Genomic DNA, 23,233 nt, shown 5'->3' on the forward strand with positions numbered 1-23,233 from the left:
TACCTTTACCACATCCTATCAGATGGGATATGTTAATTTTAAAGGATATTTGTACCACGCATTATCACCACTGGAATGGTCCCCTGGCGGCTCTGAAAAAGAGAGGAGCGGGTGAGTTAGTGGGAATAAACTGGAAAAGTGCAAGAGAGCAGTGATGTGCTGTTGGCAGCCTCAGCCCGGTGGGTCCGTTGGCTGGGCTTGGGGCGTTTTATGGTCAGTAGTCGTTGTGTGCTGTTGTGCGAGTCTGTGGTTTGTTTTGTTGTTGCAGTGTAGTGAAATTTTGTGCGGATTGTTGTGTTGTAGGCTTGTGATTGTGTTTAGTTAGAGTTGTAGGAACTCTACTCCCTCCACCCCCTTCCAACACAAACCCTTTCAGACAGAAAACCTGCTATGGGAGAAAAGACTAAAACCCGAGCAGTGTACCCGACATGTCCCAATGCATTGGTCAGGCAATTACTGATAATTACTCACACCTGACTTCCATTAAACTTCCCCACAGGGATAAAAGATGGAGCCCGAGAGCACACTCTAGGTGAAGCAAAGCACACGAGGAAACAGCAGTTTAGAGTCGGCATCTGAACGAGAGAAGAAAGATGGCCAAAGCGGAGGGGATCGCAGGGAGGGAAATCCTCTTGAACTTTCCGACAAGAAACCGTTACTTTCAAGAGCCCTAGAGATTTGAAAGCGTAAGACCTTGAAACCAGGCTGAAGAATCCTGTATTGTTTGTCAAGAGATACTCCGGGCCCTTCCATGTCACTAATCAAGGCGGGGAGAAGCGGCAGCCGCTGGGGTACCATGCTTGGCTGCAAAAACAAAGCAGCGTCAGTGAAATCAACAGTCTGTGAGTTGGGGAGAGTGATACCAGACCGGTCTGTGTTGAAGCCAAGGTTGCAAGCAGCAACATTGTATGGCGATCGCTGGAATGAACATTGTTAACACACGTGTTATAAAACCCAAGTAAAATGGAAATCCTGATGCGTGTTTGAATTTTGAAAAGCAAGATACCCTACCTTTGACAGTGGTCCAGCACCACGTGGGTGTTCAAATGAAGGTCTCTGTGGGATATCCAGCTGAGAAGTGGTAAAAGTGAAAGTTCAAGGGTTGTATCAAGAAGAGAAACTAGAGTTGTGAATCGAAGTGGTCCTGCGACGGGTCAAGCAAAATACTGCACACAGTTGAAAGTCTTCGATTTTGATATAGTAAAGAAAGTTTGGAAATTTAGATAAATGTGGTCCAAGCCCGGCGGAGGGAGACGAATAGAAGTTTTTGTGGCAAAGTGGGTCTGAGCACAGCGGAGGGAGACCTGGGGTTAACAGCGAATACCCAGAGAAGTTGTGCATATGAGCATCATGAGGAGAAAGAAACTTTGCGTGGTTTTGTCGCATCAGGCCCTCTGAAATAAGAGACTTTGAATGGCAGAGACTTTGGCACAGAAGGCCCTGATTTTTTAACTGCATCCTCGTGCTAGAAAAGTCGGAGTATGTGCTAAGCTCGAGTGTGCCGCCTTGTCCCTTGCTGAAAACGTTGGGCAGGGAAGCGAATGGCACAACTATCCTGACATATCGTTTCTTGAACCCTTTCCTTTTGTATAACATTGTTTCCTGCACCATTTGTATTTAGAAGTAAGGATTGGCAATAGGTTTAGTAGTATAGGACCTTTTATTTTAACAAGACACCACTAGGACTGTTATTTATTGGTCGTTGCTTGCTCCCAACTTTATATTTAGGATTATATGGGCGTTTTTCAAATCCAATTCAAGTTCAATAAACGCTCTTGAACTGTGATCACTTGTCTTTCTTACTGTTTGATACCATGCCTTCCTTACATGGTAGATAAAGTCCCCATTCACTGCTTTGCCCAGAGGCTGCAATATAGGCCACCAGCAAAGTTGCTCTGAACCCTGCAACTTATTGTATTGTCTTTGCTCCAGTGACGACATCCACAATCCTTGTGGTGGTGTTCTTGGCCAGGGGCTATCGCCTGAATACCCTGTACCCACTCTACTGAACTTTCGCTTAGCAGCTCATTTAAAGCACTTCTATTAGGTAAAGCAAAGCCGTCAAAGTTTAGGCAGAGTATGCATAGGTCATAGTTATGCTTAGGTTGCATCCATTGGTTTCTTATGGACCATTGTTCATTGCAATAAAGACCAATGGAAGGTCGGGGGGAAAGAGCAATCAGTCACAATCTAGCTATGAAGGTGCAAGGGAGTGCAGCTGAGTCTCCGGGACAAGGACAAATGAAAAACCATGGATGTTTCTGCTGGAGCCCAGAATGATGATCCTAGGTAGAGATTGCAGATTTGGTGTTCTAAGTGGTGCCGTTGGTAGCTCAGCAGTTGTAAGAACATAAAGTGAAGTCTTGGGAAGCAGTAAGTTGAAGACCCTCTCCACTGCCATTGTTCGGGAGAATTCTCAGAAATGTGCTTATTCCCTTCACTTTAGAGACCCCCAGCAACTTTGCTGGTTTTTTAGGACTTGTTTTTTTCCCCTGGAGAGAGTGAGCCTTTTTTCGCCACCCTCTCAGGTATTTTGATGTGTTTTACTCTTGTGTTCTATGATTATGGAGTTTTAGATAACTCCATAGGGATCATCTTTTTATTGTTGTCACACAGCACCTTTAGTGCAGTGGCACAGGGGTGTCCTTTGGACTTCCCAAGGTTTAAATACCTTCTCTGGGATGAACTACTGTTCCCCAGAGAATGGAAAGTTACATTTACTAGTCTTTTTAAATTCATAGACCCAGCACAAACTATCTTCCTATAGAGTGCTGGAGGGTTTACTTGGTATCCCCTATGTCTAAACACTCTTGTAGCTGTCAAAAGCTATCCATGCCTATTGAAATGGCTGGTGGCAGTGGTGGTTTTATAACTAACTACCATGATTTTTCCTGACTGCGGACACCGGTAGCTAAAAATCGAGGCCGCCATGCTTTTCAATGTGGCACCCAAGACCCCTCTGTAAAAACAGACTCTGGTCATCTTTTTTCGCCGTTTCTTTGTGGAAAGGTCCGTCTGGTGTTTAACTCTGCGCGCCAAATCGGGTTTGGTCCCTTTGTTCGTGAACCTTTGGTGGGCTTCAGGACTGAAGTCCGCCCTTGGCGTCGGAGTGTCTGGGGTGGGCAGGAAGTGAGGGAGTTGCCCAAAACCCCCTGTGCTTGGTCTCCTAGGAGACCCAAATGCACTCTAGCGTGAGTGGCTGGCTGGCTGACTGGTAAGGACAGCCACCCTGCTGGGTGAGTGACAACTAGGCTGGAATGAATGGGAGAAAACTGTTTAAAAGTCAAGCCTCCAGGACTGGAAGGCAGTCGACCACTGGAACGAAAGAACCAAAGAGGAGCTGGAAGAGGATGGCTGCTGCAAACACTAGACTGTTGGTTTGCCCGGTGAAGCCCTTCTGCAACCCCGAATTGCCAGATCGCCAATAGTCACCTTCAAGGACAGCTTCTTCCTTTGAGTTGGTGGGACCAATCAACTCAGCAAACGCCTGGATACCGTTCTCGGAGCTGGTTAAGGTTAACCAGGGAGAAGGACACCAGTTTGTGTTTGGAAGCCACAGCTACGTGAGCTGAAGTGACTCCATTTTGTTTGCTGCGCCGACAATCCCATGCAGGGCAGGTGTCCCCCCGACATCTTCCCTCTTGTCCCCACGACTGAGGCTCAGGAACAGAGACCTGCAGGACCTGCCAGGAACCAACGTCTTCAGCTGCATCTTTTTGCTCCACTTTAAGGTACTGTGCCATCCGGTTGAGAGATCCTAAGTCTTGCAGTGAAAGTTTGTGAAACTTTCCCAACTCGCAGGCCTAATCATCTTATGACCCAGCATATATTTTTTTATCATCTGAACTACTTCTACAAACATTTACAAAGACTTCTCCATTTGTACCAGCGCTGTGCTGCCTTATCCAAGAACACTAGACTATTGACTTTGGCCTGGCCTATTGAATTGAACTGACCCTCCTGGTACATTGAACCTTTGCATTATCTAAGAGAAGCGTTTTCTAACCCTTTGTACAAACCTATGCTTTTTATTCCTATTTAAAAGTACTGAAGTGCCATTTGGCTCCTTTTTCAGGGGAGCGCAAACTGTCTTTATAACTAGAGTTTCATACTGTAGTATATTGGTGTTTAATATTGAGTTGATTTCTACTAGTGAAGGGTTTCCAAATGACTGTAAATAAATGTTTAAGTATTTTTTACCAAGAGACCTTGAGTGTAAGTGTCTACTTGAACCACTGTGATTGTGATATTTCTGTGTAACAACTTCTACTGATCACATTTCATCTTGAGATGAGCCTTGCTGCTCAACTAGCTACCAAAGGTTTGTGGTACGGACTTATACCAAAGGTTGGTTTTTGCTTACACCTGTAGTCCTAATTGTGTGTGGTGTTCCCAGAGGGTACTGCCTGCAATTCTGCCTAACAGCCATTCCTTAGTAGACTCCTAGTCACAGGCATAAGGTATGGTGTGCAGGGTACATTCTGTTGTTCAATAGAACCCAGAGTCCTAGACGTAGGTAATTAGATGATGGCTGCCGAGTAAAAAGAACGTGCTTCTGCTGGTCATGGGGAGTGGGTTTGAAAATGGCGAGTACATGAGTACTGTGCTGGTGAGCTGTAGATTTCAGGAGCAGTGTCTTGGTCTTCCTTTGGTTAAGTGCCTCTTCAGATGATCGGGACAAGTGTCAGCAATTGGCTAAGTAATAGGGCAGATGCTTCTATTTTGAAACAATTCTTTGGGCCTGGAACCACATCCGGCTAATCTGTTGCACTGTACCATTCAAACATTGGTCGCCATATTCAAACCTTCCGTCGTCCTTCTTGGGCAAACATGAAGCATGCTAATTCAATAGACCCGTTTCCCAGAGATCCGTTCATACATCGAACCCAGATCTAGTCATGGTTATTCTGAGCTCCCACATACATACACAGGAAACCCAAGATACTATGAAGACCAGGGAAATTAGCCACAAGTAACACAATATCTTCGTAATGCAAAAATAAATGAAACATTAATCACTAATTGTGTTTTTTTAATTATTCTCAATAGCGTGGCTAGGCAACCTGCTCACTACCTATCGGTACTTGGTACAATTTACCACCTTATACAATGCCACATGAGCACAGCACCTATTGTTCAGCATGTTTTTAATTAGCAATGACAAATTATTTTGCATATATTTTTGATGCACAATTCAAGGACGACGCAGACTAACATACAAGACGAGCTAGTTAAAAATGCATATTTCGTATAGCAAACAGTTCCATCATAACTGAGACAACTTGATCCAATTCATAGTGCTGAAAGTGCATGAAGTGCTTGCTTTAAAGTGCAGTGCAAGATTCACATATCGTACGAGGCATAGAGAGCCAACAGTCAAATGCATAGACAACAAAGTCTATCTAGTAACCACTCTCGTGTAGACTTCGGGCCTACTGTGGTAAAATCACATACACATGTAAAATACAAATGACCCCATTATGCAGTTGTATGCAAATTCATGTTATATAAATAGTGAATCTAGTCTGTATGTACTAGTTTTGACGAAGAGCTTGAAAGCCTTGACTTCGTAAGGGCCAGTAAAACCCCCCATAATGTATAAAATAAATAAATGCATATAATTAGCTTCATAGTGTGTGCTATGATCATATGGAAACTGAAGAGAGGGAACCTTTTAGTAAAATCTGTTTGCTGAAAGCACCAGACAAACGTAAAGCTGGTGCATTCGGTCTTCTGTAATGTATATTTATCTACAACGTAATGGTTAAGAATTAATATCGGCCCATAACGGAAGACAATTTAGTTTAGCCGTATTCGAGTGGAAAAGCATGGGACTTTGCCTGCTCTTTACTTAGGGATGCAAGTGCTATTTAAGTAAGCACACCACTGCTAATAGGAACGTGATTCCCACTTTCAAGAGTTATCTGAAAAAGTGATGTACATTCACTAAAATTATTCAAATATGGAGCCCACACTTCTGCTTATTGCTAACAGTAAAAGCATCTTTTAGAAAAAGAGCCACCCTTACACTCCTGTAGTGTGAAAGTGTATAGTGGAGTCCTGTGAGTTGAGTCAAATAGTTAGGGAAACGTATGTGATCCGTTGGTATGATGTGCATATTATCACGTCCTCCCACATAGCGTGATGATGTAACATTAGCAACTATTGTTGCCAAAAAGTATGCCGTAAGACATCTTTCCACAAAGCATTATGGCATAAAAAAATCCTACTGAACGGCTGCACTTAGTTTATGTACATACTTTGTGTCCTGACTTTACATTGAGTTGTAAAACAGGAATTGTTATTCACATCTGGCAGGGCTGCTAAGAGCCCAGGGCTTATTCGGAATAAACTTGGAAGTACAGCCTGATTATGACCAACTAAATGCAGCCATCCATGTTCAGATGCATACAACATTCATAGCAAAGCAGACCATTCCCTTTGATCATGAGATCCAAAATAGTTCCTGCCTAGTTAAGTGTCTATGGAGCCTCCTCTAATGTCTGACCATTTTGTCGCCAATTAGCCATTTTAAGTAACCTTAGCTATGTTGGTAGTCGCAAAAATGGCTTTCTAATGGAGCGGTCAGTATCTTGTTTGGGAATACGTGATAGATGCTCACTTATTCAAATATGTACCGGTTGCTTGGTTTTTGCCAACATAGTGCTTCTCGCAAGGACACAAAATCACATAAATGACGTTCGATGTCTTGTAATTTGTAAATCGTAGAAGCGGCCGGGCTTTTACTGAAACTACCAATTCTGTAGTTTTAGTAGTAAACTGACATACTGTACATTGGGCGTAAGCAAAGGGTGTGTCCCAATTTTTTGTTACAGGGGGATTGAGCTAGAGTAGCGACAAGTTATAGAGTGTAAAACACGCAGAAAAACAAGCTCAACTACCCCTCTTTTAGTCCACCTCGGACTAGGGTCTGGGAAAAGGTGATAAGGATAGATTATCTTTTTTATCTATCTGAGAGACGCTTAGAACAAATGTTATATTCAAGAGAGTAAGCAGAATACAAAACACATTTTTAATCACATCAATATAGTAACACAAAAAACAAAATGGGTGCTTTCCACAAGACACCTCACAAGTTTAAAACACATTCAGAGAACTCAGAAATTAAAGTCCAGCAAAAACACATTTTTTTTCTACTGTTGTGACAGATCACCTTACTAAACTGTTTTCAAATTGTTGGTTATCTCATACAATAATTTGGGGGAACAAACTATATATACACAGCGTGGCAGTTCTAATGCTGTAGAGGAGAGATGCATAGATTGTGATGTCTACAGGATGTCTACATATGTTTCGGCCCACAGATTTACATCAACACCATCCCTGGTGTTCTGCTGTTCTAGTTATGGCCCTCTTCAGGACAGTATATTGCTTCTGGGGTGACATAGAAGTTCACAGAAACAGATCCCCGGGTTTTTCAGTTATTCAGGTACTATAAGGAATGAAAAAACGGAATTTGTGTTAGTGCTAGGTCTACAGAAGTACATGGTTAAAAACCCTTGATATACATTTGTGTGTGTTTGGGCTCTTTTGTTGCCCATCATTCAACTTTTCACTGACCTTTATAAACCCTTGTGGTTGGACTAAAGATCAATTACTATATCAGAGGAAATGAAGGATCACTCTCTTTGTGTGTTACGATACGCACCTTAGACGATCAACATTTTCGGTTTGTTACAGACATCATGCCGTTGTTGTTGCCTTTCGTCAAGGGGTTTCCTTTTTTCTGTTTTCCTGACCTATTTATGAGAAAGGATCATGTATGTAATAATGGAATATATCCTAAAGTAAAGGAGAACACAAGTCATAAGACATGTGTACTGACCTGGTGCTTCTTAAGCTGTTTATTTCTAAAGTTGGTGCCGGATGGACAAATAACCTGCACGCATAACCGGAGTACGGCTTTGCAATTCAATTTTCTTTCGTGGTCCGTCTCGCCCACCGGCATGGGGGGACAAAGGTGGGGGGGACGTTAGTAGAGCTTTAACTTCATTACTTGTGAGAGTTACATGCATTTGTCGAAAAACAAAAGGGATGGGGCATGTGGCTCTTCCAAAGCCTCGGTTCTTCCCACTTTCTGGGATCATGAATGTAACGTTTTCGCAGTGATTTGATTTTAAAAGAATCTTCACACATGAAGTAATTTTCCGTGAGTGCCAGTCTTGCACATTCAAGGATAAAGGCAGTTGGAACAGTTTTGGCATTCATATGGCGTTGATTTAGATATTGTTACAGCACTTGTAGGCATTCCAGCTGTGTAATGCTAGTGTATAAAGCGACGACATCTAGTGTCGCTAGAATATCTCCTTTTTCAATTCTGATGTTTATGATTTTTATCATGCTGGTCATGTCTTTAATGTATGATTTCATTTGTATCACAAATGCCTACAAGTGCTGGAACAATATCCAAATCAACGCCATATGAATGCCAAAACTGTTCCAACTGCCTTTATCCTTGAATGTGCAAGACTGGCACTCACGGAAAATTACTTCATGTGTGAAGATTCTTTTTACAATCAAAGACACGGGACCAGTATGGGGGCAACATTCGCCCAAGACATTGCCAACTTGTATATGGATTTTGTCGAGACTCAGTCCATATATCATAAACAACCCATTCAAAAATAATATTGCTTGGCACAGGTACATTGATTGTTTTCCAGTATGGAGAGGCACGGTTCCACTCCTGTTGGAGTTCCAAAAGTGGCTAAATCAATGCAATATAAACATCAATTTCACGATGGTAAATGATACAGAAACCATCCCGTTCCTGGATTTGGAAATTAAAACACAGCCAGATGGCTCCTTAATCACAAATCTCTTCTGGAAAAAAACGGACAGAAACACCTTACTGGAGTACAACAGCTATCACCCACTGGGTTTGAAGGTTAACCTTCCCATTGGCCAAATCTTAAGAGTTTGTCACAACTGCACCAAACTGGACGACTACGAGATGCATGGAAAACTCAAAAAACGTCTAGAACAAAGAGTTTACCCTAAGAAACAAATAAATATGGCATACAAAAGAGCGAAAAACAGAAACCGAGAAACATGCCTAAATCCACCGAACAAAACAACTTTGGAAAAGATGACATGTGTAACGACCTTCAGCCCTATCAGCCACGACTTACGGAAACTATTTATAAAAAACTGGCACATTATAAAAACAGAAGACTTCAACCCACCCCCCCCCCCCCTGTGATTTGCCTTCAAAAGACAAAAAAACCTAAGAGACAATCTTATCAATACGTACCCACAGGCAATCAAGAAAGTGGATCCACAAAAAACACTTTGGGATCTACCACCTGTAATGGGGCATTTTAGATGCGGCCACTGTTCTCTGTTCTTTAACAAAAAACTTAGTGTTGACCTAAAAGGAAGAACATGGCAACTTAAATCTTTCACAAACTGCAGCTCCCAATGGGTAGTATATGCAATCCAGTGCCCGTGCCACCTTCTCTACATCGGCAAAACAAAAAGAAATATAAAAACATGCATAGGGGAACATCGAACCAACATTAGAAATCAAACACCGAACAAACCTCTGGTTGCTCACTATCTCCGCCTGAAACACAAACCATGTCAAATGTTCTGGTTCATTATCTAAACGGTCCAGATCTCAAAGAGAGGAGGAGATAGAGATCCCGCACTACGTAAATGTGAACAGAAATGGATTTTCGATCTGGACACAGTAAAAAATGGCTTAAACTCAGCGGTTGAATGGGGTATCTTTTTCTAAGCAGTGTTTAACTATCACTCAACAGACACACGGATGCCACCTCAAGATGGCCGCAGGGACTAGACGCACACCAAACCCAAAGTGAAAAGCAGACCAGACGTGTTTACGTGTAGTCACGTGACACACGAACCTAGGACGGAAAAACAACGGGCTGCGGCATCGCGAAAGACGAGTCATTCCTCTCGCGCGCAGACAGCAAGAAGCCGCTGTGAATCGAAAGATCACCGAACCCACTGGACCTGACCAGAAGGTAAATCCACTTCGAAAACGTTACATTCATGATCCCAGAAAGTGGGGAGAACCGAGGCTTTGGAAGAGCCACATGCCCCCTCCCTTTTGTTTTTCGACAAATGCATGTAACGCTCACAAGTAATGAAGTTAAAGCTCTACTAAAGTCCCTCCCACCTTTGTCCCCCCAGGCCGGTGGGCGAGACGGACCACGAAAGAAAGAACATTGAATTGCAAAGCCGTACTCCAGTTATGCGTGCAGGTTATTTGTCCATCCGGCACCAACTTTAGAAATAAACAGCTTAAGAAGCACCAGGTCAGTACACATGTCTTATGACTTGTGTTCTCCTTTACTTTAGGATATATTCCATTATTACATACATGATCCTTTCTCATAAATAGGTCCGGAAAACGGAAAAAAGGAAACCCCTTGACGAAAGGAAAGAACAACGGCATGTCTGTCACAAACCGAAAATTTTGATCGTCTAAGTTGCATATCGTAACGCACAAAGAGAGAGTGTGATCCTTCATTTCCTCTTATATAGTAATTGATCTTTAGTCCAACCACAAGGGTCTATAAAGGTCAGTGAAAAGTTGAATGATAGGCAACAAAAGAGCCCAAACGCACACAAATTTATATCAAGAGTTTTTAACCATGTACTTCTGTAGACCTAGCACTAACACAAATTCCGTTTTTTCCTTCCTTATAGTACCTGAAAAACCCGGGGATCTGTTTCTGTGAACTTCTATGTCACCCCAGAAGCAATATACTGTCCTGAAGAGGGTCATAACTAGAACAGCAGAACACCAGGGATGGTGTTGATGTAAATCTGTGGGCCGAAACATATGTAGACATCCTGTAGACATCACAATCTGTCTCTCTCCTCTACAGCATTAGAACTGCCACGCTGTGTATATTTAGTTAATTCCCCCAGAATATTGTGTAAGATAACCAACAATTTGAAAACAGTTTAGTAAGGTGATCTGTCACAACAGTAGAAAAAAATGTGTTTTTGCTGGACTTTTTAATTTCTGAGTTCTCTGAATGTGTTTTAAACTTGTGAGGTGTCTTGTGGAAAGCACCCATTTTGTTTTTTGTGTTACTATATTGATGTGATTAAAAATGTGTTTTGTATTCTGCTTGCTCTCTTGAATATAACATTTGTTCTATGTGTCTCTCAGATAGATAAAAAAGATAATCTATCCTTATCACCTTTTCCCAGACCCTAGTCCGAGGTGGGCTAAAAGAGGGGTAATTGAGCTTGTTTTTCTGCGTGTTTTACATGCTGTACATTGACCACAAGCATTTTGTCCAGTAATGTATGGTAGCCCTAAGACTTTGTGTATTTGGAAATGAATCATCCTTGTTGCTTGAGGCAGGTACCAAAGATTGCAGTAAATTGGTACCCCTTAGCAAACAAGGGTTTCGCTAAATCCGAGTCATAGACTTCTAAGTGATTTCGTAGCACTAAATTACTTAAATGATTACTCGGGAGGCAAAATGTAGCAACAGACACCAGACCATTTATATATGATTTCTTTCTGTTATAATTTCTCCCTTTGATTAAAACGTGCTCTTTACTTACCGTTTCACGAGTGGTTTGTGATAACCTAATGTTTTTAATCGATCATTATTTTAGTTTGAAAGTACAATTGAGTCGTACAGTTCCTGCAGGCCCATAGAAACTGATTGAACAGAATGTTTTTTCTCAAGCTCACTGGATGTTGGCTGTTGAAAATGTAGCTGAGCTCCCAACCTGGATTCTCCAGAATGTCATGCGAGTGTATGACACACGTTTGTTTCTGTGCATACCAGGTAACCACAGCCTCGTTGTGAAGTCTCACTGGACTTCTCAACAAGATTGCCATTTTAATGGGGACATGCAGGGAACACGTCTGTTACACTTGATCGGAAATTGGCTGCAGCAGCATTCCTCCTTTTAAAATAATACAAAGGGCTGATACCAGAGAGCTAGTCGCACAAGGGGCAAAGCATGGCTACAGGTTATCTTTGGGGCACCCTGACCCTGGAGTCTTTGTGACTCCCAGTGAGGCACAGTGTTTTGCGTTGCAATTGACGCCCTGAATGGGAACTCGGCATGGAGAAAAAGGCACTTGTACCATTAAGGTGGAAAAAGCAAACCTGTCAAAGGACCTTTTGTGAGTCGAATTTAAAGGACATTCACTCTAACATATGAAAAAAACGGTTTAGAAAAGACTGATTTTGATGAAGAAACTGTAAAATATGAAGATTATGAATAAGCGAGAATCCTTACCAAGGCAGCAAGCAGTTATTTAATTAGAAATGTCTTCAAATGTATTTAGTGGAGTTCGATTAATAACACTGCAGCAAATGTTAATTTACATATGGTGTAAGACTTTAGTTGTCACCCTTTTCAAAAGTATCCTGGATCAAGCTTTTATTGTATTTCTTTGTCCCATGAGATGACCTGTTAGTTTTTAGCACTTGGTACAATAGTGTTGCTCTGTTGCTGCAAATGACCAGTGTTTGGGCTCCACGTCCTCAGTGCTACTTTAGGCGTTGGTTATTGGCTTGAATACTTAAACTGGTGCTGTTGCTTTACTTGAATTAGAAAAGATGATTTGTAAATGTTTTTAGATTTAGATAGTTTCGAATTTTGTAGTTTACTTTTTGTTGGACTAGTTTGCAGCATATGTTGCACATAATGGCTTTTGCTCTATAAATAGGCCATGATTTACTAATAACTGTCAGTTTTATTAATGTGTTTGAAGTTTGTTGGCCTCAGCTTAGAACTCTTGTTTTTTTTGTGTAGATGGCATAAATAACCACCTGTGAAAAGTGTTCCCCTGAGACTACAACATTGTTTTTTTTGTAGCTCTTTAATTGCCAAGTGTATTCATTAACAAACAAAAAATCTTATAGTGAGGATGCTCCAAAGGAATAGTCGCCTAGTCAGTGTGAAATCCATTTTTGGAAGAAGGGTGTTAAGTTATGAGACATCCGATCAAACGTCACTCACAATGAAAGTCACTAGGAAAAGCCTTTGCATACATTAATTCTATTTGTAGTATGTTGATAACATCTATTAGAGTTTAATATTGTCTTCTGCTGTTTACTACTACTACATGTTTTACCTATAATCCTATTTGCGCTTTTTTTTCCTTTTTGTAAGACCATTCAATGTCCCAACCTATTATGGTACAAAGACGGCCTGGGCCAGGATTCCATGGAAATAGTGATGTGAATGCAGTGCTGTCCCCTCGATCTGAAAGTGGCGGTCTTGGAGTGAGCATGGTTGAATATGTCTTAAGTTCCTCCCCAGCTGATAAACCAGACACACGGTTCAGAAAAGGGGCCTATGTAAGTACTGTGTTTTTTTAAACTGCCTATTTATAATAGGCAGGCCAATCGAAAAAGAGTTGAATATTTTTGTTGTAACTTTATTTGATCTGCTTTTCCTCTTGGCTCTTTGGTGTCTTCTATGAACAACCTTTTCAGATAAAATTGTGTTACTTCATTTTACTCCCTAAACCCATCTTCTGATACCTGGATTTTCCAATTAAATTATTTGAGTGTTTTCAAACTTAGTTAATTTACATTCATGCCAAACTACTATTTTTTTGTGTGGCCCTTTACCAAATGACCTTTATTCAAAATACGCAGCATATGATGATTTGAGTTTTTTTTGTCCATTGGTTATGCAGTTGGTTTTCATTTATGAAGCCATTCATACATATTTCATTTTTGCAGTGTACTAGAGATGTTGAAACAGAAGGGCAAGAGAAAGTAGAGCAAAAAAGCAAAGCTTCGACTTTTGAGGAGGAGAAAAGCAGAGATCTTAAACAAGGAGATGATGACCTTTCTAAAATGAATGTCAGAGGTTTACCAAATGGAATGGATGTAGACTGCAAGGATTTTAAGTGAGCATTATTTCTTTTACTTTTTTTTTCAGTTAAAAGTTTAGGATACAGTTTAAACTACAGTAGTACAGTAATTGTCAGTTCATTTATGTTTATAGCCTAAAGTGTCTAACACTTTAGTGTTTATTTTTTATATTCCAAACTTGTTGGTTTGTTTTGCCATTCCGGTTTTACTGCCGTTAGTTGCCATTGGGTCCCATTAAAAAAAAAAAAAAAAAAAAAAATAAATAAAAAAAAAAAAAAAATATATATACACACATTTTGCAGCTGAGTAATGATTCCATGTGTTTTTTCATTTAAGCCGCACTCCTGGAAGCCGTCAGGCATCACCAACTGAGGTAACTGAGCGACTAGCCCCTAACCCCAACACATCAGAATGCTTGGGGCATCTCTCAAACTCTGCTGCCAATAAACCTCTAATGGAAGAATTTTCAAACCCCGATTCCCAGAATCTGGATGGCCTGGAACAAGGTCTTGAATCCTTACAGTTTGACTACCCTGGCAATCAAGTTCAAATGGACTCATCAGGGACTACAATGGGGCTCTTCGACTACAGTTCACAACAGCAGGTTTGTGTACGATGTTTCATCTTAATAGATTAGCTGTCAGTCTTGAAAACCTAATTGCATTAGAGTTCGCTCATGCAAAGCTCAACTTATTAAAGTATTCATAGAACATATTTGATATATTTATTACAGCACAGAAATCTGCGGCAAAGCGGGTTCTCCTAATTTGTTTAGTTTATTTACACTGGGAAGGAAGTGGGGAGCTGAGTGGGCCAATACATTCCCAAAATGTCCCAACCTTTTCATCTATACTTGTTTAGAACATTCCCTCCTATGTGAAATGGACTGTGGTATGATGCTTACAGCAGCATTTCAGTACATTTGATTGAAGTGTACAGATGGGAACAGCAGATCCTCCCACATAGAGGTTCCTGCTGCTTTTTTGATTGTGCATCACATTTGTTCTTTTTCAGTGATCTCCCCCACTTATGCCCAGGCTGCATGGTTTTTGACACTGCACTTGAAGGTGGAACCTTTTTTGGTGTTTGACCCTCTTATTGTTTGCTGTGTTGCATGGTTGACCATTTTTGGACGGACTGTGTAGCATGTGATGCATTATGCTCGCATTCCTTCCTTGCCAGTCTGTCGATCGGAAGCAATGTCCATTCAACAGCCTCGGGTGCAATTTGTTGAATCCTAATGCCAAATACATTCCTCTTTTCACAGGCCCACCTAGTGTGGTGACTCCAATGCCAAATGTATTTGTTTAAAATGGGTTAAAAAACGGGAAAAGACCCACTGGTCAGCCCTGTAATATTCCCGGTTTGTAAAGTGGATGATCTTCCTCTGAGGGACAGGAGTTTTTTTGGCTTTTTGGTGGGGGCATTCTCCTTACAAGGTATATTCCTTTTAATCTTGGGCAACTCCCATGCCCACACTGGTCAAACGAATAACTTGAGCTGTTTCCGTGGCATGCCCAGCCTTCTGTAGAATGTCTTGGTTAATCACTATTCATGGATCTGTGACATTAACAGATTGTGTTTTGGAAAATACCGTGGTCAGGCTTGAACCTACCAGTAATGGTGGCACTTGAAATGTCTCCCTCTGTTTTTAAGTGCTACACTGACCATTGCCACATTAGCAGAAATTGTTTCATGCAAATTCCTTACTTTTTCTGTTTCAGGAGCTGGCAATCTATGATTCGTTCTACAGGAAAATTATTTCAGTGTATTTGGAATGCACAAAGTGTGTAGTGCCTTGATTGACTAAATTCTGTAGTTCTGCACTGTCTCTTCATTGCAAACAAGTGATGTGGGGAGCTTAAAGTGAGCAGCAATTTGAATATAATTAATGCTTTCACTCTTAGTGACACCTGTGGGCGGCAGAGGGGGGTATTCACTGAAAATAGCATCCCCCCATGGAGTAAATTCCTCTCCTGGTCAGAGTTCAAATGACATGGCCAATACACAAAGAATGATTGAATTTATTATGGGAAGATAGGCAGATGGGCAAAAAAGGCAAAGGTCAAATAAAAGTAGAACCTTAGTGACTTACAGATTTATTATTGCAATCATCTTTTTGGTTCGTCTTCACTCATGAAGTTAGATCAGTATTTACGTAATGTGTTTTATTGAATAGATTAAATAAAAGTGTTTGAAGGAGAGCATTGGCAGCAAAACTGCACTTTTAGCTGCCTGCTTTGCCTTGGGTGTGTATTCTAGCCTGTTAGCCGCCAGTGCTCTGGCTATGAAACAAACATCATAAATCCTCCAGAATGGCCCACCTGGCTTCAACCCCAGTCGAAAAACAAGGAGACACAGTGGTGAAATTAAATGCTCTTTAGACCGATTTATTTGCAATATATATGTTTTCGTACATCATTACACGCAAGCATCTAACAGCTTTCAATCTCCTGTTGAAAAAAGACTGCACCTAAAGTGGTGCTGGAAAAGTCACCAAACCAATAGGACAAGGATGTGTGAAGTCTGGGCCCTTCTAGTTTCCTTACCAACCATGCAGGTTAGTGGACCTTAAGCAGGTCATCTGAACTTGAGAAAAGGCCTGTCTGCTTTGACCAGCACCTCCTCAAGCAGAACAGACTTCTTTTCTAGGGTAGATTGGTCAGCCCAACAAGGTACAAGAATGGGGTCCATATTGACTCATTATTTTATCATTTGCAGGCCTCCGGGACCAAAGTCTTTCAGGTTCACAACCCTGCATACTCGATACCCTCCTTCTCATGCTTCAAAGGGCTCATATCCAGAACCAGGAAGAAACTCTGCTGTAACAAGTTGCTGGTGTGATTTCTTTGTGCAAATCTTCCTTATACTTAATTTCATCATCCCCCCCCCACACCCACCTCGCTAATGCTGGACTTTCTGCAATTTTCTATTGGATTTGAAGGTGAGGCTTTGCAGCTTCATTGCCCTGCTGCATTGTTTTTTTTGTTTCTGGCGATACTGGGTAACCTTTTTAGGTTAGCAGTGCTTTGAGTCCTCTCCCATTAATCTTGTATTTGTATTTCTTACCCCTGGTACCCTGCACGTTCTGTGAAGTGGGGCCAGGACAAGTAGGGACCCCCTTCCTATGTTTTGGCTGCACCTCGTAGCCCATGTGTCTTCCAGTGCTTGGGGTTGGGGGGGGGGATCCCCTTTTTATGACATGTCTATTTTTTCTGTGCAGCACAAGACCTATACCCTAGAGTGCTGTGGAGACACTTTGTGACCCCTTCATTTTGTCAGAGGCAACACTTTTGTTAGGTTCCATGCTTCTCCAGAATAAGCTGGTGACAGTCGATGGCTTTTTTTTCGGATGCAATATTGTGTTTCATCTTTTTAGTTGTGACAATGCATTGAGGACTACATACTCCAAATGGCTACTCCGAAGTCCTATTGCAAATTACATGGCCTTTGTAGGCCCTCCTTTGGCCTTTCCATGTGGCCTTTCCTTGTCTGTGAAGGATGGGAAGGATGCTCATGCTGAAGGGGAGAAAGTAGTATGCATGTATGAGCTCGACAGATTAACTCCATTCAAGGCGTCTTCCTCTGATAATTAATTGCCTTCAGGGTGCGGGGGAGGTGTGCTGTACTGTTGGATAGGTATTATACATGTTTTAATAGTTAATCAGCTATGGGCCCGTAGAACTGTGTGCCATCAAATGGGGAGGGGTTCCAACATGGAACCTTGATTGTAGAATGTTTAGATGTAAGATCTTGACAAGGGTCTTGAGAGCAAGGCTGACGGAGAAAGAGGAAGTCAGGAGTGGAAGGTGGCTCAGTGCCCTATTACTCATGCACTTATGATGCATCATCTCTTCAAATAAAGGAGTTACTTTATATTGCGCCGAAGCCTGATGGCATCAGGGCGCATACATTTAGACAAAGACAACATACTGCTAAAACAAACGAGACATCTGGCTGCTATTTACTTGTCTTGTGGGTTTCTTCAGTTTATTTAAAGATAGTTGTCTTCAGTGCTTTCCTGAATGCAAGGCAATTGCTCTCTAATCGAACTGCTTTTGGAAGTCCATTCCATGTTTGGGCAGCTTTAACTGGGATTGATCTACCTAATCCGTTCGAGCTCTTAAACAGTGGACAGACAATCTGCCCCAAGGATCTGCTCTTAACGAATGTCCAGGGGTGTAATGGAGTATCTGTTTGCTCAAGTATACCGGTGACATTCCGTGGAGGCGTCGATGTGCTATTGTCATGGCCTTGAATGTAATCCGGTCCTTGATTGTCAACCAGTGAAGGGATCTTCTATCTGGGGTAAGGTGTTCCCTTTTGGTTTCCTTAGAAATTATTCTTACAGCGCTGTTCTGAATAACCTGACACTGGTCTATGCACCAAGATTTTCCAAGATCCCGCCTGGACTACTCCATTGGAACCTCTGAGGGACATCTCCATGGACATTTTGACCACTCTGCAGTCCTTGGTGTCAGAGCAACAACACAGGCTGCCTGTTCAATCGACACCTCAACCCCAAGACCCATCTGGCCCATTGTATGCTCCTCCTCGGTCTCCTAAAGACAAGCTGCTGCCTGTCCCTGATCACAACCTAACGGACACTGAATCCAAGGATGACTTGTTTCAGAGAGCGGGAGTGAGTGGGGGAATCTGACCATGCAAGATCTGTGTCTGTTGATATTGCAGACACTGGCTTCCGACAACTTGGAAATGGTGCTGTCCTGTGCAGACAAGGCTAGCTTAAGGCTGCCAACTTCCAGATGGACGTTCAAACAAAGATGGTGGACATGCCCTTTAATGTCGTAGATATCTTTGGCAAGAAGGTAGACGACACCCTGCAAACCATTAAAGGGGACATGGAAACATCAGGTTCCTTTTTGGTCTGGGAAATCCCATTTCGCAAGAACATCAATAGACTACAGGCCCTCTTATGGATCTCAATCATTCCTGTCGCAGACCTCTCTGCTCTTTGTGACTTTTGGTCCTTCTGGAACGGGGAGTGCACTTTGCAAACCATCGATTGCAAGGTGGCTTTCATCCTACATCTCCTTTTGTTATCCACTGGCAGGCAGGCCCGGAGCTCACTCTAAAAGAGCAATTGCCTCCACGATAGCCTTCAGATATGGGGTACCTTTTCTGGACATCTGCAGGCAGGGCCGTGACCTGGAGATCTATATATACCTGAACAAGTGTTTACTGTGTCGACATGGATTGGTGAGAAACCTGAAGGTGTCTCATTTACTGGTCCTTGTCTACCTGTCATCCAGGTTGCCAGGACACAGCCATCGCTATTGGATCCAGTTCCTGGGGGTGGACCAATGGGGGGAGGATCACCTGAATGGGGATGTGGGGGCCGTCTTTGGGGAGTGGAAGTGGGACACTGATGGGCGGGACACGGTACTCCCTTCCGTGTAACACCTTTACCTCATCCTACCCTGTAGGGCATTTAGAATGTCTACCCCCCTCCCGCCTTTTCCGACACACACTTTGTTACACAGTAACAGACAACGGACTAACTCCAGAGCAGTTTACCTGACATGTCCCAACACACGGGTCAGGCAGAGTCAGGCAGTTGATAGTAACCATGCACATCTGACAGCCCTTTACCTTCCCCACAGGGATAAAAGTCAAAGCACAAGAGCACATTTTGAGCAAGGCCGAACACATGAGGAAACAGCTACATGGAACCGGCTGTACAAACTCGGGAGGAAAGCGGCGAGACCTAGAGGGATGACAAAGGGGAACTGCCCTTGCCCTTTTCAACTCAGACCCGCAAAGCTTCCGAAAGGGAAATCATAAGATCGGGAGTTGCAGCTGGCGTGTGGAGGAACAGCTGTCAACGGTGCATGGGGGCCTACTGCATTGATAACACAGACGAGGAGGCTTGCTTGCTACCGTGTTACTGTCCTTGACTCCGCAAGCAAGCCAAGCCAGCGTACTCGACACAAGTGGTGAGTCAGAGGAAGCTGATAGCAAAACCGAATTGTATGAGTCCAAGGTCGCAAGTGGCAACACTAGATGAATGCAAGAACTTGAGAACAAAGAGCATGTATGTTTTTGAACTTTTGGGAAAGCCTGAGAAGGGCCAGCTGCAGAGTGGTCTGGTGCCGTAGGAGTGCTCATTCGGAGGACTCCCGCTGGTGCTTTTTTTTAATTGAAACTGCAAGTACCAGAAAGCCCTAGAATGGGGCGGCGTGTGGGGTCTGAGTGGTCTTACAAGGGTCACATCAAATCCCATGTACACTCGAAAGTCTCTGACCCTTTGCAAAGAGAAAGCTGTGGGGAGTGAATCCTGCATCGTGGAAAAGTAAAGTGAACTGTATATTCGGCGAACGTGAACTTTGTGTAGAATAAGACAAGTGTGAACCTGACAGAGGAATGCTGAAAGAAAGCTAGGAAAAGGAAGGCCATGCTTTCTGTTGAGACGGAGCAAATCACGAATTGTATTAGAAAATTGTGAACTGTCCTAAAAGTTCTTGAATAAGGCAAGCAAGTTGCATTTGAAAGGCCGTAGTAACCTGACTGAGGGAAGCCCAAGTTGCAAGAAGGGTCCGAGTCCGGCGGAGGGAGATCCAAGGGGCGAAGAGCAATTGCCCAAGGTACAAGATTACAGCAGGAACTCTTTGTTTGTGTGTTTGCTGTTTACGAGTAGGGGTGAAGAATAATACACCCAGGAACAATGTGTTGACGAGAGTGAAACCGGTTGAGGGTTGTCCACATTGTTTAAAAGGACATTTAAGATCCTGAATGTTCCGAGCAATATTTGAGAGGCTGTCGAGATGATCCGAGCCCGGCGGAGGGCGGTGCTAGGGGTTAAAAACAATCGCACACAAAGGTGCAAGACCATCGAAGGAACTTTTGTTTGTTGTTTTGGTCCAGCAGGCCTTCTAAGGCAATAGACTTTGAGGAAAGAGACTTGACCCTTGAAGGTTCTTGTATCGTGAGAGACATGTAAACCTTGTGCTGGAGAGGCCCGGGAGTGCGCAGTGCTTTAGACTCCCATCTTGTCCTGTGGTAAAAATGTGGGGAAGGGAGACCCCACCATGACATTCTGAATGATCATTTTGTAAACCCTTTTCTTTTCTGGGGAAGATTATCACACACTCTTTGTAACTTGGCAGTAAGGATTTTCTCCAGCATGGGGTCTGGCATGGATTCACATGCTCATGAATATGCCCCGTCAGGCTGGGAATCCTCGGTAAAGAAAAAATCAGTATCGGTTTTGTTTCTGATCTGTCTGTCTTAGTAGTAACCAATCACTGATCTCTGGGTCATACTACCCCCAGCCAATGACTGCCCTCTCCCTAAGCCCTGCCTCTGGCAGAGGGAGTCCTTGTGCTTTAGCGCTAGAGTTTTTGCACTTTTTCAGGAGATTTTCTAATTGTTTCGGTTTAATCGAGCCTCAAGCTCCACCGTTTCTACTTCCGATAACGGGGACCCGTTTCGGAATTCTTCTACGCCCCTCAAGGGTGAAGTTTTCGTCAACTTTACGCTTCTTGGAGGATTCTGGAAGTTCTGCGGCCTACCTCAACGGACATGGCCCAGGACAAGGGAAGCTCAACGCCCGGATCCAAGCTGTTCAGGTGCTGCCCTGGATGCGGATTACAAAACGTTTTCAAGGACGACGAGCATTCGCGATGTCTCTACTGCCTTCATGAGGACAAGACGTACGTGGAGAAGGACTGTGCGTTCTGCAAGAACCTTTCGGAACAGACCAAACAAGATCGTCGTTCCCACCTCGCCGCCTGGCTGGAGAAGGGCACAACAGGTGAGAAGGCGAAGAAAAAGTCTGAGCGGGCTTCTAAGTCCTGTGAGGGCGCCCCGGCGACGGGGGCCCAAAAGAAAGCCAAGCACCGCGAGTCCGCGGGCACAGGGAGCGCCGAAAGGTCGGGCTCTTCAGCTGCCAGGCAGGGCGCGACTACCCCGGCACGTTCAACCACGAGCCAGCGCTCTGGTTCAGGGAAGAGGAAGTCCGAGAACCCGGGTAAGCTGCTGGAGCGGCCCCGGTCTCATCTCGAAGGGGGAGCGAGGCGCTGACTCCCCCCCCCCCCCCCCTCCCCAGGCGAAGGCCCAGGACGCACCTAAGGTGGTGAGGGCTTTGATCCAGCCGGCAAAGGCCTCTATCGAAGTGGTCGCTGCGACCCTGGCGAAGCCGGCTGAGACTACGCCAGTGGAAACGGCCTCTGGGCCCAAAGTATCCCTGCCACCGCGGAGAGAATACTTTCCAGCCCATCGTTAAGACCCCCGTGAAGTCCCCGGCGGAAAAAGAGGGGGGGTGCCAGTGGCCATTACAGACTCGGAATCAGCCTCTGAGGAGGAGCTGGTGGAAACCGAGAAGGGCCTCAACGAGAGGTTCATAGGCCTCAACAAGAGGTTAGAGTAGGTTCGATCCCAGTCCCCGCTGACGTGATCGAAGATGGCGACGAAGAGGGCCCAGTGGAGCGGCCATCCCGTCCGTCGCCCTAGAGAGGATACGGCGATGGATACAGCGACTGGGACGGACGACGACGGCGGCGATGACACAGCGGACATCCCGTCATCACCCCCCCAAACCCCCCCCCCCCCTCAGGCTTCTCCAGCCGACGAAATTGGCTCCTTTCACGCCATGATAACCAGGACATCCGAGCTCTTCCAGCTCTGCCCTAAAGAACAAAAAAAGGAAGGGTTTCTCTACCAACGACGAGAGGCCAAGAGGAAGATGGTCCTCGCAGTGCCTTTGCTCGACGACATCTGGGACGAGGGGCTTGCTGTCCTCAAGAACCCTTCCACGACACCCGCCAAGAGGGACAGGTACGAGAAGAAGTACCGAGTCCCCGATGCCGCCCCCTTGTGCCTCAGGGCCCAGCCCACGCCGGACTCTGTCGTCTTGGCAGCGGCTAAGAAGAAAGCAGCGGGTGCGGTGGCTTCAACTTCCACTTCCCCACTGGACAGCGAGGGCAAGAAGTTGGACTCCATGGGACGAGTCATCTCGTCAGCGGCGACGATGATTAAGGCAGCCAATGCCTTGGCGATTGTGGCCCGCTACGACAGGGAGCTCTGGTTCAAGATAGCTCCCCTGCTAGACTTCCTACCTGACAAGAGGGCAGAGGCCCTACAAATTCTGCAGGAAGGCGAGGTGGCATCGGATCACGCCATAACGGTGGCAAAGGAAAAAACCGATACCGGGTTTCGCCAACTGGGCAACAGTTTGCCGACGACGAGGATGGCTCAAGGCGACAGACTTTCGCCAGGACGTCCAGACCAGAGTGTTGGATATGCCGTTCGACGGCAACAACCTTTTTGGTAAGGCGGTGGACGAGTCTCTCCAGGCACCAAGACAGACTCTGAGACGGCCCAGGCCCTAGGGGTACTTCAATGACGACGGCCCTTTC

The 23,233-nt window shown here is 44.1% G+C and overlaps 1 protein-coding gene across 7 annotated transcripts in view; it reads left to right on the forward strand.

Moving 5' to 3' along the window:
- PUM2 (pumilio RNA binding family member 2) overlaps positions 1 to 23,233 on the forward strand; it is a 2,101,998-nt gene that overhangs the window by 386,728 nt on the left and 1,692,037 nt on the right. For all 7 annotated transcript variants that reach the window (XM_069605904.1, XM_069605906.1, XM_069605907.1 and 4 more), the window contains 3 exons: positions 13,144 to 13,331; positions 13,722 to 13,891; positions 14,193 to 14,460. In XM_069605904.1, coding sequence (XP_069462005.1) covers positions 13,144 to 13,331; positions 13,722 to 13,891; positions 14,193 to 14,460 — 626 coding nt within the window. The remainder of the gene's footprint in view (positions 1 to 13,143; positions 13,332 to 13,721; positions 13,892 to 14,192; positions 14,461 to 23,233) is intronic.

This window comes from Ambystoma mexicanum, chromosome 4p, assembly GCF_040938575.1.
Source record: "Ambystoma mexicanum isolate Mex_15411 chromosome 4p, UKY_AmexF1_1, whole genome shotgun sequence".
Taxonomy (NCBI): domain Eukaryota; kingdom Metazoa; phylum Chordata; class Amphibia; order Caudata; family Ambystomatidae; genus Ambystoma; species Ambystoma mexicanum.